At 39.9% G+C, this 19,903-nt stretch overlaps 1 protein-coding gene across 1 annotated transcript in view; it reads right to left on the bottom strand.

Moving 5' to 3' along the window:
- The window catches only part of sdk2b (sidekick cell adhesion molecule 2b), a 463,183-nt gene that overhangs the window by 122,671 nt on the left and 320,609 nt on the right, over positions 1 to 19,903 (bottom strand). The window contains exons 3-4 of the mRNA XM_037691533.1: positions 8,793 to 8,899; positions 3,570 to 3,717 (exon numbers count right to left, since the gene is read on the bottom strand). Of these exons, the coding sequence (XP_037547461.1) occupies positions 3,570 to 3,717; positions 8,793 to 8,899 (255 nt within the window). The remainder of the gene's footprint in view (positions 1 to 3,569; positions 3,718 to 8,792; positions 8,900 to 19,903) is intronic.

Genomic DNA, 19,903 nt, shown 5'->3' with positions numbered 1-19,903 from the left:
CATCACCGATTCTGTTCATAACTTTCATGGACAGAATTTCTCGGTGCAGCCAGTGAGAAGAGGGAGTCCAGTTCGGTGGCTTCAGGATTCCATCTCTGCTTTTTGCAGATGATGTGGTCCTGTTGTTGTCATAGTGCCGTGATCTTCAGCTCTCACTGGAGCGGTTCGCAGCTGAGTATGAAGCAGATGGGATGACGATCATCACCTCCAAATCTGAGCCATGGTCCTGAACTAGCAAAGGGTGGATTGTTCTCTTCGGGTCGAGGGTGAGGTTCTGCCTCAAGTTGAGGAGTTTAAGTATCTTAGGGTTTGGGGGAAGAATCGAGTGGGAGATTGACAGGTGTAGCGTTTGCAGTATTGCAGACTCTGTACTGGTCCATTGTGGTGAAAAGGGAGCTGAGCTCTAAGGTCAATCTCTCTGTTTACCCGTCGGGCTACGTTCCTACCATCACCTATGGCCACAAATTCTGGGTAGTGACTGAAAGAATGAGATCGTGGAAACAGGCGGTTGAAATGAGTTTCCCCCGCAGGGTAGCTGGACTCTCCCTTAGCGATAGGCTGAGAAGTTCAGTTATCTGGGAGAGACTCTGAGTAGAACCGCTGCTCCTCCACATAGAGAGGAGCCAGTTGAGGTGGTTTGGGCATCTGGTAAGGATGCTCCCTGAGCAACTCCCTAGGGAGGTACTTCGGGCATGTCCGACTGGGAGGAGACCCTGGTGAAGACCCCAGACATGCTGGAGAGACTACAACTCTCAGTTGGACTGGGAACACCTTGTAGTCCTCCCAGAAGAGCTGGAAGAGGTGGCTGTGGAAAGAGATGTCTGGACCTCCCTGCTCCAGCTGCTGCCCTTGCGACCCGTCTTCGGAACAAGCGGAAGATAATGGAAGGAACGATTATCCTGAGAAATATTACCTAATATTTTAGTGTAAATACATTTTCTACTGCTGTAACGTAACAGCGTGTCCCACTATGTCCCACTCCTTTTATGACTCAGAATTACATAAGTTAGCTGAATTAGTAAACTGTGTTTCACATATTAAGGCGTGGTTAGCTAACAACTGCCTTCAGTTAAATTCTAACAAGACGGAAACCCTGATCATTGCCCCTGAACAGAAAGTTCCTTGGATTAAACAACACCTCGGTTCTCTGGGCTCCTCTTCTCAGCCGAACCTCAGAAATCTCTGTGTTCTGTTCGACCAGTCTATGTCTTTGGACAAACATTCAAAGCTTCTGGTAAAAAACTGCTTTCATCATCTGAGAAACATTTCTAAACTGAGGGCAATGTTATCCAGATCTGACCTGGAGATGATTATTCATGCTTTTATTTCTTCTCGTTTAGATTATTGTAATTCCCTTTTTACTTGTTTTAACAAAACTGCCGTCGCTCGTCTCCAATTGGTCCAGAACTCTGCTGCGAGGCTTTTAACAGGAACTAACAGAAGGGCTCACATTACACCAGTTTTATCTTCTCTTCATTGGCTGCCTGTTGAATTTAGAATTAATTTTAAAATCTTAGTTTTGACTTTTAGAGCTTTAAATGGACAGGCCCCCCAATACATTACTGAAATGTTGTTTCCTTATCCTCCAGCCCGCACCCTTCGGTCTTCAGCGCTGAACCTTCTTAAGGTTCCTAAGACCCGGTTTAAAACTCGGGGTGACCTGTCCTTTAAGGCCGTAGCCCCCCGCCTGTGGAATGCCCTGCCCCTGTCTCTCCGTGTGAACGTTTCTGTTGATTCTTTTAAAACGCAGCTTAAGACACTTTTATTTCGTCAAGCTTTTAGTTAAATGTTTTACTGTTTTTTCCAGCTGTTTTTACTGTTTTTATCAATGAGTTGTTATTATTTTTATTTTATTTTAAGCTTTTATTTCTTTATTGTTGTACAGCACTTTGTGATTGTATCTATGATAAGTGCTATATAAATAAAGTTTACTTACTTACTTACTTACTTATGTTGACATTTGAGAAAAATGCATTTAAAATACATTTCTTCCCAATATTACAACTAAAAGAGGAGACATGTGAATAACACACTAAGCTTATTTCAATAAACCTAGAAATTATTTCTTTATACCATCAAAGTTCGTGCTCAAATATTTATAATTTTCTCTTTATACTTTCTCCACAGCTTTTAAATGACATATATAGTGTTTAAATAGGCATAATGGTTGTGTCAGAAGCCTCTGTTTTCCCACAAAAATAATACAAATGAAACGCCTACATCGTTTACAAGGACTAGTTCCAGTTCTGGAGGCGCTAGATCACTAAATAATAATTTCACAATCCTTCTAGTCAAGTCTAGGAATTAACTTTTTTTTTTTTTTTTTTTTTTTAGTAAATGCCAAACAACAAAAACAACAACAAAAAAACGAGTAATTCCTAAACTTGACTAGAAGGATTGTGAAATTATAGACCGTTTCATTTTTTTGTGAATTGAAGATTTTATGACTTTTTGAGCCTGTGTGGCTTCAGCCCATTTCTGTTTTTCTTTGGTTCTTTGATTTGTTCATTTGATGTAAAGTTTCTATCTGAACATGTAGAAAATGGAAATAAACTTGTTTGTTCATCCATTCATCCCAGCAACTGACATAGACTGATCTTAGTTTTACACCAGTAGATAGTGGATGCATTCTTCCAACCCAGTGAGTGACAAAAATAACACAAAAACACCCCGACTAGAAATTCAATCAGTACAATTCTGACAACAGAACCATGCGATCTTTACAAACTGAATTCAACTGAAATTATTGTAAAATGGGGGAAAAAATAATTTAAAAATTGTTGTTGTTCCCTCAAGGCTAAAAAGCAGTGCAACATTTCTTTTAAATTTTAAACATTTTAAGATAAGAAAAGTGCAACAAAAACAACTTTAATGTGTGCTGAACTCCTGCTAGCAGGCAATCAAAGCTGACATTAAATAACTCCTGCCTCCAGGTTCTGGGCCAAAATGAAGAAGACAACGAGGCAGAAACAGGAACAAGAGAGGACAACAACAGGTGAGTTGATCTAAAAGTCCAACAATGTTCAGTCAGGTCGTCTGGATGGTGTCTTTGTTTGTTGAGAGACATGTCGTCCTTCATCCTAAGGACTTCACCAGAAACAACCTTATCACCAGCAAATTGGTTGGTCCACTATGTGAGTGTGTTCTTGTGGCTCCTCAGATTGATGAAGTCCTTTGGATGAAGGACGAAACATCTCTCAACAAAAAAAAAAGAAACCATCCAGATGACCTGACTGAACAATGTTGGATTTTTTTTTTTTTACCTGGATTATTGAGCATGAACTTTGGTGTTGATCTAAAAGTGCACAGTTTATGTTGATTTCCTGAAGTAATGAAAACCTCATGAAAAGTTGACAATTTTCTTGTGTATAAGCAGTTCTGCTTTTCAACAAAAAAATAAATAAAAGTTTGTTTGGCATTTAAAAAAGTTACCAAAAAAAAGGAAAAACTTTAGATTGGGAGGGTCCCAATGAAGCTGCAGCACTCATCATCAGGAGTCAAGCAGACGAGGTATTCTTCGGATCAAACCCAAATAAAAAAAGAACACACTTGAAAGAATGAACGCTTACATTCGACTGCTGGGTGGAATCTTCCGTCCATCTCTGAACCAGGTAACCTGCGGCTGGGGGAAGCTGCGAATGCGAGGTGCGGGAACAACGGCTCCATCTCCCTGAGAGACTGACTGAGTGCGTTCACCCTCTTCAAAACTGCCCATAACTGGAAAAAACAAACAAGAAAAAAACCAGAGAGAGGGTAGGGCAGGAGTGTTATAATGCTGCATACAAGTCAGAGACACACATTTGATTTCTTTCTTTGACTTTCCGTGACCTCTGAGCTGCTGCCATCTTCTTGTGCTCTAAAAAAATGTTATATTGAGCTGCTTTGATGGACAGAGCAGAGTTGTTGCTATGGTTTCTGCTGCAGATCAAGAAAAGGCTTGAAGGAAGCAAGATGTAATGAGTCACAAAGGGACATTAAGGGGATGCTAAATTGAGTAAAAGTCATATTCGTTGTTTCATTCCCCGCAGTTTTTATTCTCCACTTCTCTCAAATCTTTAAGCAGGGAGAAATAAAAATCCTGCACCAATACACCAGCTCTAGCTCTCTCTGTCATCGACAAATTCAGCTGTGGTTCCACTTTCATCTCGTCCAGACTTTAAACCGATTTAGTCCAATGATTCAAACAGGCTTGAGTAACATCTAATTCAGAACTGCAGTTAGGCCTGTCGCGATAAACAACAAATCAATTAATCGCATGATAAATGAAAATTATCGGCCTCATTTTCATTTATCGGCTTCATCGTTTCGTCGCGTCTCTTTCTACTGAAGACACTGGATGAGAAAAAGCTCAACTCCGGTGCTCTTCACTGACCCCTCCCTTTCTCTTTTCTCTTTAAAATCTGTTTTAACCGTCCAAAATTGCATTTTTGGATCGTTAAAAGCAGCTAAGCTGAGAAGCTAAGCTAAAAGGCCAACCTCGGGAACAAACCTCTGTCTTGCCGAAGCTCCAAAATTCACGGATGAAACCGGTGCCTTCGTCTAAAAAGTTGTTTTTCTGTGCAAAAAGAAGCCGAGAACTTGTTTACTGATTTTTTTATTAAAAGCTTTGTGTGAAAACTGCTATGCTAAAGAGCTCAAACCACATTGAGCATCCGCCATTTGAGAACCGAAAAACAGGAACAAAGGACAGCCCATGTCAGGTCAAGTGGCCTCCCTCCCATTTTTCTTAAAGAGACACACTGCTCGCTCCCTCACTATCTTTCGGTTCAAACAGCCTTATACTGCCACCCAGTGGTCACAAAAGGTACTACACATAAAAATTTACCAACATTTCTTCTTAAATCTGACAATAATTACTAATTATTGGCAAATTTCAAACAACATTATTATTTATCGCAGTCATTTCTGAGACAATTGTCCAATAAAATTTGTTATCGTGACAAGCCTACTTGCAGTTAAACATCCACCTTTAGTGTTTCAGTTATAACTCGTGGTATTAAGACCTGGCCATTAAATGTGTATTCTGAACGATATTTGAGAAATGACAACACAATTAAATGTCTGAACAATTACTGTTTTAACATGAACACAATTCAGAGCCATTTGAATCACATTTTTAGGCCTGAGCACTTAACGGACACTATATGTGAAAAATGAAGGGTCATATGATGGTTAGTGCCTCCAGAGAGCTCTGGAAGAGAAAAGACTGAAGATTTTTACTGAAAAATCTGCTACAAACATAACCTCGTTAGGTGAATAAAACAACACAGCTCAAACTCTTCTATGATTGACACAACTCATGGTGACCACGATGGGTCAACCCTGTTCTAAAAACAAATCAAAACAAACAAGAGACAAAAACTCATCCCACTGTGTTCTGCAATACCTTCCAATTCATAAAATCACAACAAAACAGATGTTTTCATCCTGAAGAGACTCCGACTGACTTCAGCCTTCTCTAACGACGGTGAAGTCCTAACCAATTAGAGCTCATTCTGTTTCTGCCTGGAGACATACATTTTAAATAATCTGATTGGATAACTAGATTTAAATTTGTTAAAATGCAAACATCTTCCTCAACCACACAGTAGTTAGCAGAAAGTAAGAGAAATTACATTAAAATTGTTTTTATGAAAAAATAAATATTAAATTAAATGTAACATTTCATGTGTGCTTAATATGAATAAGCCTTCTCTGAAGGCTTTGAAGGAGGGTTCCCCACGACCTAAAACAAACAGCTAGGTCATCCATCCATCCATCCATCCATCCATCCATCCCCTAAACAGCTGGCCACAAAACAGATTTTTTGTAACTCAGAGACTTACAATCTGCTGTTTGTAAAGGGTCACCTTAGTTCAGCAGAAGACCCCATACATACATTCAGGCTGCGATCAGACTGCCTGATGTATGCAGAAAAAAGGAGTCCACCATTCAAACCACCTCTGAAGGTGGTTTGAAAGAAAATGTTTTCAGTGCGCACTGAGGCAGTCCTTAACTGTGTTTAGTACTATCCAAACGCAACTCGACTGCTAAAAAGCAACTGAAGAAGCAGGCGTAAACAAGGTCTACAGCTCCACGAAGGCAGAGAAAGCTTTATCTATTGAACACAAGCGCTGCACCAAAAACATTAACAAACTCGACTTAAAAAAACAGTCAACTAGAGAAATTGCATTTCTTGCAAAAATGCTTATTGCTGAAGAACTTGCTAAAAAAAACAGCTGAAAATAGCTAAAACTATATGCTAAAATATAGCTGAAATGGAAGAACAAATCTGAGTTATCAGAAGAAAGCAGAAAGAACACATATTAGCGACATTAGGCTTAAACAAGTAGAAAAGATCACAACAATTAGAAAATTAGCTAAAAAAGCTGAAATGAGCAAAAAAAAAAAAAAAAAAAAGCAAAGTAGCTGAAAAGGCAGAAAGAAGCTTAAACTACCAGAAGAAGAAGTGGAAGGAGCTGAGAGAGAAAAAATGTGGATAGCTGAAAAAGCTAAATTTAGCATAAAAATAGCTAAATACTAGTTGAAATAGGAGAAAACGCTTAAACTAGAAGTAAAAAGCTGAAAAGCTGAAATTAGCAAAAAGAAGTTAATTAGGCTGAAAGTAGCAGAAATTACCACGAAAAACTTGAATTTATCTGAAAACAGCTGAAATTAGTTTAAAATGCTAAAAAAAAAAAACTAGCTGAAAACGTAGAACATGCTAGCAGATGAAAGCAGAAAGAACATGTTTGCTGAAAGAAGCAGATATGAGCGCAAAAAGTAGAAAACTTCTGAAAAAAGATTAAATTAGCAAAAAACTGCTGAAAAGTAGCTTAAAAAGCAGAAAAAAAAAACAAATTACCAAAAGGAGGCAGAGAGAGCAAATTTCTGCTGGAAAAAAAGTTAAAACGAGTGCAAAAAATTTGGAATTAGCAAAAAAGCTAAAATTAGCATAAAACAGCTAAATAGTAGCTGAAATAACTGAAACTAGTAGAAATAAGCTGAAACGAGCAAAACAAGCTGAAATTAGTAGAAAGAAGTTAATTAGGATGAAAGAAGCAGAAAAGAGCACAAAAGTGGAAATTATCTGAAAAAAGCTGAACTTAACAAAAAAAAAAAGGGGGGGGGGCTAAATATTTCAAAAAGCTAAAGTTGCACCAATACCAAAAGTCATATCAGGATCGTCATGAAAGAGCTGAACGTTTTGATATATGATTTGTTGAAATAGCTTGAAAACTGTGGGACATGAATTGCACATAAAAATGTACGGAAGAAAAATGGATCACAACAGTTAGTATGAACGCTTCATAAACACTATTAGGTTCCAGCTCAGTGTAGAAATACAGTAGTCCCTCCCTACTTTGCGATTTGACTTTCACAGACTTGCTCTTTCGCAGTTTTTCCGCAAATCGCGGGGGGCGTGGTCCCTAAACCTCACGATAATCGAGGGACTACTGTACTACAAATGAAACATGCAGACAACGTGTGGGACTTTGAACCAGCATTATTGGAGTGGTTGTGTACCGATGGCAATCTAGTTTTCCGTCTCTCCTGCTCCTTTTCAAAGAGAATAAAGTAGGTAATCTGGATTTGTTGTGCAGCTGTGGTGCTTAGCTTAAATGGAAATCTGGGAAGTCTACAAATCCCCCGACTTTGATCTGCAGTTTTTGTGATGTGACGTCCTCCTCCCCCTTCCTTCCCAATCTCTTAATGCCTCGCCATGTTTCCCCCTTCCAGAGGTGTAGCTCAACAATCCTAATTGTGCTGCCTTGATAAAACAGCTTCCTCACAAACAGCTTATCACCTTTCTCTGTCTTTTCAGTCACTCCCTGCCTTTTTATATCCCAATCCATTTCTTCGGCAGGTGTCCTAAATTTTCCCTTTCCTACCCACAAGTGAAGCCAGTCAGTGTATGAGCAACCAATACAAGACAAGAGGAGAATGATGGAAATGTGAAGACCTAGGAATAGAGAGTAGCTGAATGACAGTGGGCTGTGCAAGAAATAAATAGAAAGCAGTGCCGGCTAGAAAACAGAGAAAGTTAACAGAAGCAAAAGGAGTTGATGTAAAAATCAAACCACCGCTAGAGAAATGAGATGCAGAAGGATGGAGTTGTTAACGCTAACGTTATGTTTGCCTAATAGTAATGAAGTGGACCAGTGGGACTGTTTAGGTTTATTCCTGCTCCCTCCCACAGTTTTCTGTTGTGCCTGATTGAACCCATTTGCCAGTCACAGCAACCCAGTCCCACGATTGTCACCAAAACAAGGAGAAGCCAATGAACCTGACATACCCTTCCAGGATAATTGACGTAGGATAGTTTTGTGGGTGGAATACACCACGACGATTCCCAAAACGCCTCTAATAGCTCGTTAACAAGAGTCTAAAGCTGTGCGGCCTGAAACCGGCGGGGGGGAATTTACAGAGATGTGCTGCACGGGAGCGACGCTTTTACTATGAAACAACAGATGTTGTTGACAAAAGAGAGAGTTTGAAAAAAAAAAAAAGCAGCAATTTGAAATGAAGCAAAGTTGAAAAAGAACCATAGCAACAATATCAATCTAATGAGAATGCTGAGTGGAACAGCTGTCTGGGTTGATAACACTCGAATGAGATGCAGGTAGAGCTTTCACTCCGCCAGGATCTCTCCCTCCCTGGCCGGTCCTTGGTACAAAATCAGCCAAAGAGAATGCGGGCATACTGTGTACTCCGCAAGCAATTAAGCACATATGCACTCAGGATCTTTGAGCTCTTTCACTTGTTCTGTTTGTCTGTCAGACATGTTTTTTTATATATATATTTATACTTACAGGCGACTTGCACTTCTGTGCGCCTCTGCAGAAGAGCTCCCACCCGGTTCCTTACGATGCAGCGATAGAAGCCAGCATGAGAGCGATCCAGTGAAGGGATTAGGTACCTTCAAGAAGCACAGAAAAACAAAACAAAAGGATAAACTGAATGTCTGAAACTGCTATAGCTTAAATAAAACACTAAGACAAACCAATTAGGATGACAGTAGGAATGATTCGCAAATTTTTAAGCATGAACTTCATGAGAAGCATCTGAGAACATTAAACAGAAACTTAAGACGATCAAACAGAGGATCAAGGGCGCACAGGACATCAGAGCTTAGTGTGGTTTATTTCAGTGATAATGAGGCTCAAGAGGCTAATGCACATATCGCAGTGACAAATCTCCTTCAGGATGCACATACTAATATAACACATGTTACAATGTCCTTTTTGGAACCATAAAGTCCTCAAACAAAAGCTGAAACCAATAGTTGACTTTTCCTCTTAACCTTGATTTTGGAGTCCAGATGTGGGAGGATTGCACCCCATGGTAAAATTCATGTTTACTAAATACCTTCTTTTTTAGGTTTCAAGTTGTTTTGCGTTTGATGAAGCAGCTGATGCAAAAAAAATAAAGCAATAAATAAAAAGTGACAAGTGAGGTCTGTTACAGAACAGACTGGAGGGAACCTCTCCTAAAGCATCTACCATTAACCCCATCCACCTCTGAAACATTCTTGCCCTCCCATTGGAGTTTTGCTAAGGATGTCAGAAGGTTGTAACTTTTTTTTCTAATGCGACATCTGGAGATGCCAATAATGTCAAAAAAACAAGTGGCATAAGGTGTTTATAAAAACACTGGTACAAGAACAGATTGTCCAAAACCGTGTCAATAACTGCCAATTTGAAGACGCAGTCATGAGCACACACACGGGCTCAGGTCAAAATTAAAGGGGATAAACTATTTTGATCAAATCTATGTGCTTTTTGTGCATCTATAAACATTTTCACACACATATATAATAGGGATGCACGATATTATCAGTATGGTATCGTATCGGCCGATATTATCAATCAATTTAAATATCGGACATTGCATTAAAATAACTCACCGATATAAAAGGCGCTATATGCACAGTTCGAGTGTTGTAATTGTGTTAGACAGAGTAAATGCCATGAATAAATTTAACATTAAACATAATCCAAGTTGAAGTGTTACATCATTTTGAGCCCCCCTTTTTGGCATATGCATTTGGTAGCAGGACAAACTGCCAAAGACCATGCAGAATAATCTAGTATTTTAATTCCACAGCAGAGAAAGCTATGTAGTCTCTGTAAGTAGGTAAATGGAAAAAATATTGTTATTGGTATTGGTTATCGGCCAAATAAGTTGTAACATATCGGCATATTGGATATCGGCCAAAAATCCAATATCGTGCATCCCAAACCTATACATATACTCTAATTTAATTAGGAAGTCCTCTTTGAGATGCAGTATAGGTATAAAAAAATTATACTTGGAATATTCCGTTAAATGTTAGACTGAACATTGTTGGATTTTATACTTGGATTATTGAGCATGAACTTTGGCCCGTTAAAATAAGGGCAGCTGGACTCTCCCTTAGAGAGGGTGAGAAGTTCAGTTATCCAGGAGAAACTTGGAGTAGAGCTATCAGTGTTTCCCCTAGATAACTTGCCATGGCGGGGCACTCATCTCGTCCATGATTTTTGTCGGGGGAGAGGGGCGGGGAAGACGGACGGACTTGTCCTAAGCTGCGCAGATCGCTGTTTATACCAACAGTTTTAGAAGGGTTGGGGGACACAGAGACAGCCGCGCACTGTTTGCACCGACAGTTTTACTGTTTTAGAGCAGGGTGTGTAAGAGGAGAGAGACGGAGACACATCTCAGTTGCACGCTGTATGAGCCGACAGTTGTGTTTTGGTTGTTTTTTGCTTTTTTTTTGGGGGGGGGGGGGGGGTGTCGGGGGTAGAGACAGCACACATTTGAGCCATGCGCTGTTTGTACCGACAGTTTTCGAGTGGTGGGGTTGCGTTCAGCGTGAGGGTTCAGCATGAGGGAAGAGGCTGCCTTAAGCTTTTTAGCTAGCACACCTGCATTGCGAGCCGCCAGTTTAGCATTATGTCAGTGCTGACAAGTGGTTTGGGGTGGGGGTGGGGTTCGGTAGACAGGGCGCTCGGTTCTGTTGACGGGGCGGGGCGCCCCGCTTGTATAATGGTAGGGGAAACACTGGCTACTGCTCTGCCATACCGAGAGAAACTAATTGAGGTGATTTGGGAATCCGATAGGGATGCCCCCTGGACACCTCCTTATGGAGTTTTTTTTTGGGCTAATCCAACTGGTAGGATACCCTGTGGAAGACCCAGGACACACTGGAGAGACCATCTCTCAGCTGGCATGGGAATGCCTTGGAATCCTCCATGTAGTACTGGAAAAGATGGCTGTGAAGAGATGTCTGGGCCTCCCTGCTCAAACTGCTGCCCCCCTGACTCTACTCAAGAACAAGCTGAAGAAAATCAATGGATGTAATATAATAGCCAATGGTTTATCGTCATCCAAGCAATCCTTTGCATTACTTACATTGTATACACCGGTACTGAAATTGCAATTTTTATCACATCATGCATCCCCAATTAGGCATAAACATTGAAACATGTTAAAGACGGGAGTTAACTAACTATGTCTAACACTTTCTGGTACCTGATAAAAAAAAAGGTAAGTCATTTGTATAGGTTTACTTGGCAATAAATGTGCATTTGTCTTTGCTGGTTGGAAAAGGTCCATCCTAAAGATTCATTGTTTTATTGGAGAGTACCTGAGCCAGCATTTAGATGTAGTTCAACAATACAAGGACCACACAAGAGTTTCAGGTTTTCCCCTGAGTTTTGTAAGAAATCATGTAGTGACGACCAACCAACCTCCCAATAACTAATAAATGTTAGCGCTCTGTGGTGCACGAAGTGGCTGACTGTCGCCGTAGTTGTGCTGCGAGTCTCTGGTGACGTTTTCACATGGCAGCATAACAAGCAGAAGTTGTGAATTAGCTCACAGCGAGTTGCACAAGTTTAATTTGAAACTCACTCGAGCACAGCACAACCTTGTCAAAATAAAGACTTCTTGCAGGAGGTGAAACCACCTCCTGCAGGAGTGGGCTCACCGTCTTAAACCGTTACCTTCTTGTTTGATTATGTTGAAAAGTGTTTAACAAACAGCAAGAAGAAGGTTGGCGCATAACCTTCGGTAATGGGATGCGGTGGTTCCTATGGTAACAGCGTAATTGGTTTGACAAGTTTTTACATTTTCATGTTTTGTTTTTGAGCATTTCAAAGAAGAGGGTTTAGGGCCTTAAAGGAATGTGAGAAGACACTTTTCAAAAGAGTGTTTGCATTTAGCCAGAAGCTTTTTTTTTTTTTATGTCACTGATAAACACACACATGACAGACACGGGCAAAAACGTTACTGCCTCAAGCCTTCAGCGGCGGGTGACCAAAAACAAGATAAATCGTGTTTTTCCTTTTTATTTGTTTATCACTTAAGGATAATTTTTTAACAAAGTTTTAACGCCACAACTCTCAAAGAACTAGGGTGCGTTTTGAAACTCTTATCAGGGCGACGTGAACCTTACTTTAAAGTAGAAACTGTGTGCGTTTTAGTGTTCGAATTTACAGATGAGTAAACGACTTAAAAGAAAACCAACATCCAGCAAGAAGCCGACAGAGCAACTCCCACTGCTGTGAGGAGGCAAAGTGTCTCAATTCAGTGAACCATGTTCCAGAAGATGTCTGTTCATTTATTTAGTGTTTTCGTGTTGGTGGTAAAACAGAGTTAAAAGACATGACTTTCATTACTCCTCAGTTCTCATTTGATTTTGGCATCAGTCTGTTTGTGGCATGCATGTGTCAGAAAAATCACTTCCTGGACAAAATTTGACGAGCAAGATGAAAGAGCCATTCACAGCAGCCACCTGTTGGTTAAGCTTTGCCACTCGCATGTAAAAGGGACATGAGTGCATCATAACTCACCAACTGTCTGCTTTATCCAAAGGCCCCAGAAAGAGAGTTACGTTTAAAAGTTTGATTTAGTGGTTTAGCTGCGTCCTTCAGTGTTGTGGATGATTAGGCCACCTGTTATCTACAGTACCTCCAGGTCGCAAAAGTAGGTGAAACACTTCCAACGGGTTTTTGTATTAGTTGTATCTGAAAAGCATTTAACAAAATCTGATTTTTACACAGCTTCTATTGACTAGTCGTTCTTTCAATTGGTCAAAGTTCATGCTCAATAATCCAGGTAAAGAATCCAACAAAGCTCAGTCAGGTCATCTGGACGTTTCTTTTATTTTTTTTTTATTGTTGCGATGTTTCATCCTTCATCCAAAGGACTTCATCAGTCCGAGGAGCCACAACACACCGAGTCTCACAAGTCTCACATCGACATAGTGGACCAACCAGTTGGCTGGTGATAAGATGGTTTTGGGGGCCCGCCCTCTCCCCGGTCGACTCCTCTGAGGCAGCCATAGCCAAAGTGGCTTAAAACATCAAAGTTCATGCTCAGTGATCCAACTCTCAATAATTATCTCAATATAACTCAACTCAGTTTGTTGTGGCTCCTTGGACTGATGAAGTCCTTTGGATGAAGGACGAAACATCTCAACCTAAAAAAAAAAAAAAAAAAAAAAAAGATCCAGATGACGACTAATCTTTGAATTTTTTACCTGGATTATTGAGCATGAACTTTCATATTTTGTATCACTTTGGCCATGGCTGCCTCAGAGGAGTTGATGGGGGAGAGGGCGGGCCCCCGAAACCATCTTATCACCAGCAAACTGGTTGGTCTACTATGCAAGTGTGCTGCTTGTGGGAGTCAGTTTGTTGTGGCTCCTTGGACTTATGAAGTCCTTTGGATGAAGGATGAAATGTCTCAACAAAAAGGAAACTGTCTAGATGAACTGCCTGAAGTTTGTTTGATAGTTTCGATTAGGTTAGTAAAATGTAAAAAAAAAAAAAATCTGCTTTCAAACACCCCCACCCCCCAATACACTATCAGTTCTACGCCTTCTTAATTGTGTGAACAAAGACGCCTTAATATATCCTGCATAGATTTGTTGTGACTCACAGTTCAGTCATAATGCCAAAATAAACTATAATACGGCAATATTGTAGTACTTTGAAATGACTTTTATTGGAGGAATAAAAATAAACATCTATATGGGCTACAATAGCCCGACTTTTGGTAAGAGAAATTAAAAAGCTTCTTATTTACTGAAGCATTCATTCAAAGAAAAAATGGTTTCACATCTACTGAGCACGCATCGCAATGCAAACATCGTTTGGTTGGAAAATTGACTATAAATGGTTCCATGTAAATAAGACTCATGTAAAAATACCTAATAGAATGAAAATATTAGGAAATTACTGAGTTTATTTTGTTGCTGTTGGTAAAATTTGCTTAATAAACGAAACTCCATTCGAGCATTATATTTTACCTCCCCCGTGGGTTTTACGAAAGTTAAGCAAAAATATTACTACTGTTGAACATTTTTCTTCCTCTGATATGGAAAATTCACCCATCAGTGATGGCAGAATATAAATTTATAAAAGCAACAAACTCGCAGATATTAGACAAAACAATTTAATAGCTGAACATTCTGGTTCGATCTCAACAAATCTTGAAAGAAAAATAAATGTTCCGACTTCACATGTTGAGCTCTCTGTTAAATTTATGAATAAAAATAAATAAATATTCTATATATCAAGCAAGTTCCTACTTTCATTTATACAAATTCATAAGCTAGCTTACCATAATTAGTTAATTTTTAGCACTAGCAGCAAGTTTTCCCACTAAGTGGACCAAATGAGCAATCAAACCTCTTCATTTGGCATCATATTGTATGTTAAATCCGTGTGTCTTATATTTATTGTACAAAAATACAGTTAACTGCTCCATTGAGGACTCTACAGCTTTTGCAACGACAGAAACATCATTCACGAATGATGAAGACAAATCATCGGTCTCATCCTCCAATATAAAAAATGGCTAAAATGGACACCGACTATAAATAAAATAATAATAAGTGTGATTCATCTAATGTGCCAAGTTACTGATGTGATAATAAACTGCCTCATTGGTGCTTTCAAAGTTGCTGCCACAAAACGTAAAGAGCGCTGCGATAAGAAATGGCTGAGTGTGTTTGAAAGCTGTTCAAAATAACATAAAAAAGAACAATATCGAAGCTCATTAACAGCAGAGTAGGTTGGACACACGAGACTAAATGAGTTTTGGCCCAAAGTCTAAGACTTAATCAACTAATCAAGATTCTCCATTAATGATGCGCGACTCCTTTCATACATTTCATCAGCTAAATTAACACAATTATGTATATGTGTTATGGGTGGCTGGAAGGGAGGTGAAGTGAATGGATGATGGAGTGACGCGTCAGGAAAGAAAAGGGTTTGGCTAGACAAGATTAAGAGGTAAACAGGTGACAGGTGGTTTTGTTGCTATAAGTTTAACCTAACTGTGGCCTACAGAGAATTTACACAACAGCCTGAACCTTCAGGGTGACTTTAGACAACATCTTCTCTCATCCGTTGTCTCCCATCTTTCCCTCTGTCCCTTATATAATGAATACAATTAACCTTTGCAGAGTTGTGCGTGTTGGCAGCAGGTTGGGGGAGTCAGCGAGGGGCTCTGCTGTGTTGGACAGAGATTGATTGATGTTCCTGTGGTCAGCGCACTCCATCAGATCCCCTTTAATTAGCCCCACTCAGGAGAAATGATTAGATGGAGGAGTGGCAGGGAGACGAATAGAGGGACACGAGAATGAGGGAGGACTGGGCTCAGAGTGATCGAGACGGAGGAAGGCAGAGAGTGTGGAAAGGATGAAATAATGAAAATCTAGGAAGATGTAGAAAGTGGGATGGAAAGATTGAGATGGTAGATGATAGGTGAAGAAACTATAATCCTTCATTGAAGGTGGCTGCAGTTCACCGAGTGTGTTCTCGTTCCAACATCATGCATTTCCCCAAGGTTAGCTCCAATAACGTTTTACTAAAGTCTGGATTTTAAAAGTTACATTGAGGGATGCACTATTAAAGTACATACATTTGAATACTTTCCAACACCAAGTAGTGGTACAAGTAATAATGAATGCCATTGCACTTTCTAAAATGTCTTTAAAAATGCATTTGATAATTCCGAGAAGCTTTTTTTGTTTGTTTGTTGCGTTAACTCCTCAAATAAAGTGAGGACAGTGGTGTATTCTAAAAACATTCATTGGTGAGTGATGAGATTGTTGTGAAGCTTGTGTTCAGATCTGAAGAACTGTGACAACCCTCTATAGAAGAATGTAACGTAGAAAGTGCTATTCCAACAGGTTTGTGCATCCTGTTGAAATCTTATTGCTCTGAGTTGCCCATGAATATCTTCAAGGTGGGTATAAGCTAAGGTGGAATATTTGAAATGTCCAACTATTTCCTGTCCACCTGCCACACAACAACCTCATTAACCACCAGCTGGTGTTTGCAACCCATGGCAGGATACAATTTCCCACGACTATTAGCAAACTCTTTGAACTTAGTGTTGTTTCAGTTAAGTATGTGCTGTAGTACTTTGTCATCTTTGTTCTCTTGCACCTTCATATACCTCCATATGGTTGTCGGAGATCACGTCACGTGCATCGCATTATGGTAGCATTGACGAGAGCTCCGCTTCAACTCGCTCTTTTTTTGTTCCCGTTTTGTTTTCTTTTTTTTGGGCCTGCAGTGCACACCCATTACGGGTATGACCGCAATGCACTTTTGGAGTTCTGTGTAGCTACTTTGCCTTTGTGGTTTCGTTCCCAGTCCCCTTCCCGCGTCGGGCTCAAGCTCCGGCCTGTCATGGCTGCTGTCTCCATGATCCCCAATCTGCCTACCCGAACCCAACTCTGCGGAAGAGTTCGGTTCTGCGGGGAACTTGGATGTTTGGATGAACGTCACTGCTAACAGAACCACTCTGCTAATAGGACCATGCTGCTATCAGTAACTGTGTTTTTATAACACTATGTTTATTTTGATTGCTCTTTATTGCTGTATATTGTTGTCTGTACTCTGTTGTCCCGTCTAAAACAGGTCTTCTGTGAGCTACTTTGTACTGATTCATCCTATAGCACCGTTGTATTCTACCATGTTGCTTAGTTCTTTTGGACCTTGTAGATGTATTTCTTCGTCATCTTTTGGTGCTTTGTTTTGTAATTTTGTTGCATGCTGTATATTGTTTTGGCGAGTCGAGATGATTCTTCTCGTCCTGAGTATTTCATTGCATTTCATTGCTGACCTTGTGTTGATCTGCATATGACAAATAAACAAACTATGGCTTGTTGTTCTTCTGGCAATGCTTACTGAAAGTTAGCATTTAACAGTATGGTGTATTATCGTGTATTATTGCCACCTGCTGGCAAGGAGTGTTGATCAAGACAATAAGAACTCAAATTTAACAAAAGTTGCCTTCACACAGCTGACGTTGTGCTCCAGAACTGGTCAACTCATAAGTGAAAGTCCCAGTGCTGTAAAGTGGTATTGAGTACTGTTTCTATATTAAAAAAATTGTGTTCAAACATCACAGTATAGGCTGTAATTATACATAATGAGTTTATGGTATAAAGTTGGCAATGCCACATATTTATTCCCACAAACTATAATTGTTGTTTTATTCTTATAACTTAACTGTTGATTTAAAGCTGTTGGGTCAAAGGATGGGTTGGTTCAACCAAACATTGAAAACATGACCAAGCTCTGGGTTACAAAATGTGTTATATTTGTATAGCCGTTTTCCTAAAAATCATAAAACCTTTCAGCTAAACGGCGCAGTGAATTTAAAACTGGCTAAAAGTTTGCAATTATCCAGCAATCAGATTATATTCCAGGCTGCTGTATCTTTTGTTGTTATTCTGAAATTACTATTAGGAGTTAACGAAAAGGGGCTTTGCCCTTATAAAACATTTTGTCGCAAACTTACTTTTGCTAATGAGCTCTTCTACAACACTGTGGCACACACGCCTGATTCAACAGCTTGTACAATCTGTCGTATAAACAAAAGCAGGTGCAGTGGAATATTTCTAGCTTTGAAAGCCTAATTACTTATTTATTTTAGAGATGATAGACATATATGTGACACTATTCTGATGGGGTGATTATATGCTTTTGCTGTCTCATCATGTGCTTAAAATGATTAAATCAAAATGTAAAATGGTTGACGAACACTGCACAGGACAGAAAATCAAACTTATTTAATGTCTGCCACTGTCTGGAGAGTAAATGTTTTCTGTATATTTTAGATGTCTTTAGAAAATCCACTGACTCGTGTGAGATTGCCCATAAACTATGATAGTTTTCCATTTGATCCTGCTCCTTCTTCTTAATAGCCAACATACAGGAAACATGTCAGGTAGTGGGGACTGTGGGATTAAGCTGCTGGAAATCAATTCTAGGTAATTTGTCTAAAGGGCCCCAGGAAGAATAGCTTCCACATTTTCTATTAAAAAGGGGATATTACAGAAAGGATTAACTGTTCAACAAAGACTTTTTTACCCCAAATATTAGTTTTATCGTAAGCTTTTCTCTTCAATTGTATTTATAATTTACACAATGAAAATCTATAAGAGCAGCAGGACATGATGCCAACAGAAGAACGTCTTAGTGTTCTTGGGGGTTCTCAATTTCATTTTGTGAGTTGCAGAGTGGTGCAGCCCAGTCGCTTGAGATTTAAACGTGCTCAAAATATTTGTGCAGCAACGTTTCTCTTAAAATAAAGTTGACTCAGGAAGCTTGAACCTGTCTTAAACCCACCTGAATTGTGTGGTGGGTGTTGCTAACCTGTCTCAAGAGCACTAGAGCTATATTTGGCAATTGCACAGCAGCCCCCTTCTGACAGAAAGCATTCAAGGCTAAAAACTACATAAGATGATAAATAATTAATGAAAAACTGTACAAATATATCTTCATTACAAAACTATACTCCAGCAGATTTAATCATTAATGTGTGGGTGTCTGAAAAGGTGGTTTGAAAGTGAGCCAAGGTGAGGACAAGGTGGGCAGAGGTGGACAACAAAGTAATGTGCACAGCAAATAATGCAAGACATGCACACATAATTAGGACGAGATTTTCTAAATGCGGCCACATGGATTGCTGCTCACTTGGTTGCAAATACTCAGAATTCAGTAAGACTGCAATAATACATTTGCATATTTCTGTCATGTTTCTGCCTCTCCATGTCATGTTCTACCTCTCTGTCACTGCTCACTCTTCATCCGCAGACTCATCAGCTTCAATTCACCGCACCTGTTATGGTCCAAACTCCTCTCACCACTCTTCTCTGCCAGATTATTGAACCCCTCACGGAAGTAGATGTCCAATGTTCTGTTCACAGCCTTGTTTGATCCTCTCATCTCGACCTCCCGCTTGCCTTTTGGAAAACCTGATCTGCCTGCTCTTGTTTTGCCTTTCTGATCTAGTCACCGACTACTCCTTCTAGCCCAACAACTATGACCCACGGCTTGCCCTACGGATTTGTATCTGTATCTCTGACCTCCCATGTATGACCCCGACCTCTGCTCCTGGACCTCGATTTCGAATTACCCCCCCGACCACGCTCACCTCAGCCCTACAGCTGCACTTCACCCAGTGGCTGTGACACCATCTTGCCCAACTCCTACAGGTGGCCCCCACCTCTTCTGCTTGAGAAGGTTAGCGACTGTCTTCTGTTCATCATCTCGCTCACACAAATATTCAGTCCACTAACTGTCATACCTCTGCAAATTGGTCCCACCACTGGATTCTGACCTCCACCAGCAGCTGCATTACAATATATATATTTTTAATTAATTATTGTTGTCCAGCGTCTTGAAAGAATCCTACAACCCAAATCTTGTCAATTTCCTCACAATTATTTTGCCAACTACTCTCCAACAGTAGCAGCCCAGTGAGAAACTACAGTGATGGAACAAAGTCAAGACTAAATGTAGCATATATGATGTAAATACTCATTATCAGGTAAAGTGGCGATGACTCAACGGTATTAGCCGTAGGCCAGTTATCAGAAGATTCTAAGGTTTGCCTCATGAGGGGTTATGAT

This window comes from Nematolebias whitei, chromosome 17 (assembly GCF_014905685.2).
Source record: "Nematolebias whitei isolate Nwh7 chromosome 17, NemWhi1, whole genome shotgun sequence".
Classification (NCBI taxonomy): Eukaryota; Metazoa; Chordata; class Actinopteri; order Cyprinodontiformes; family Rivulidae; genus Nematolebias; species Nematolebias whitei.
This window is presented reverse-complemented; position numbering and strand designations above follow the sequence as displayed.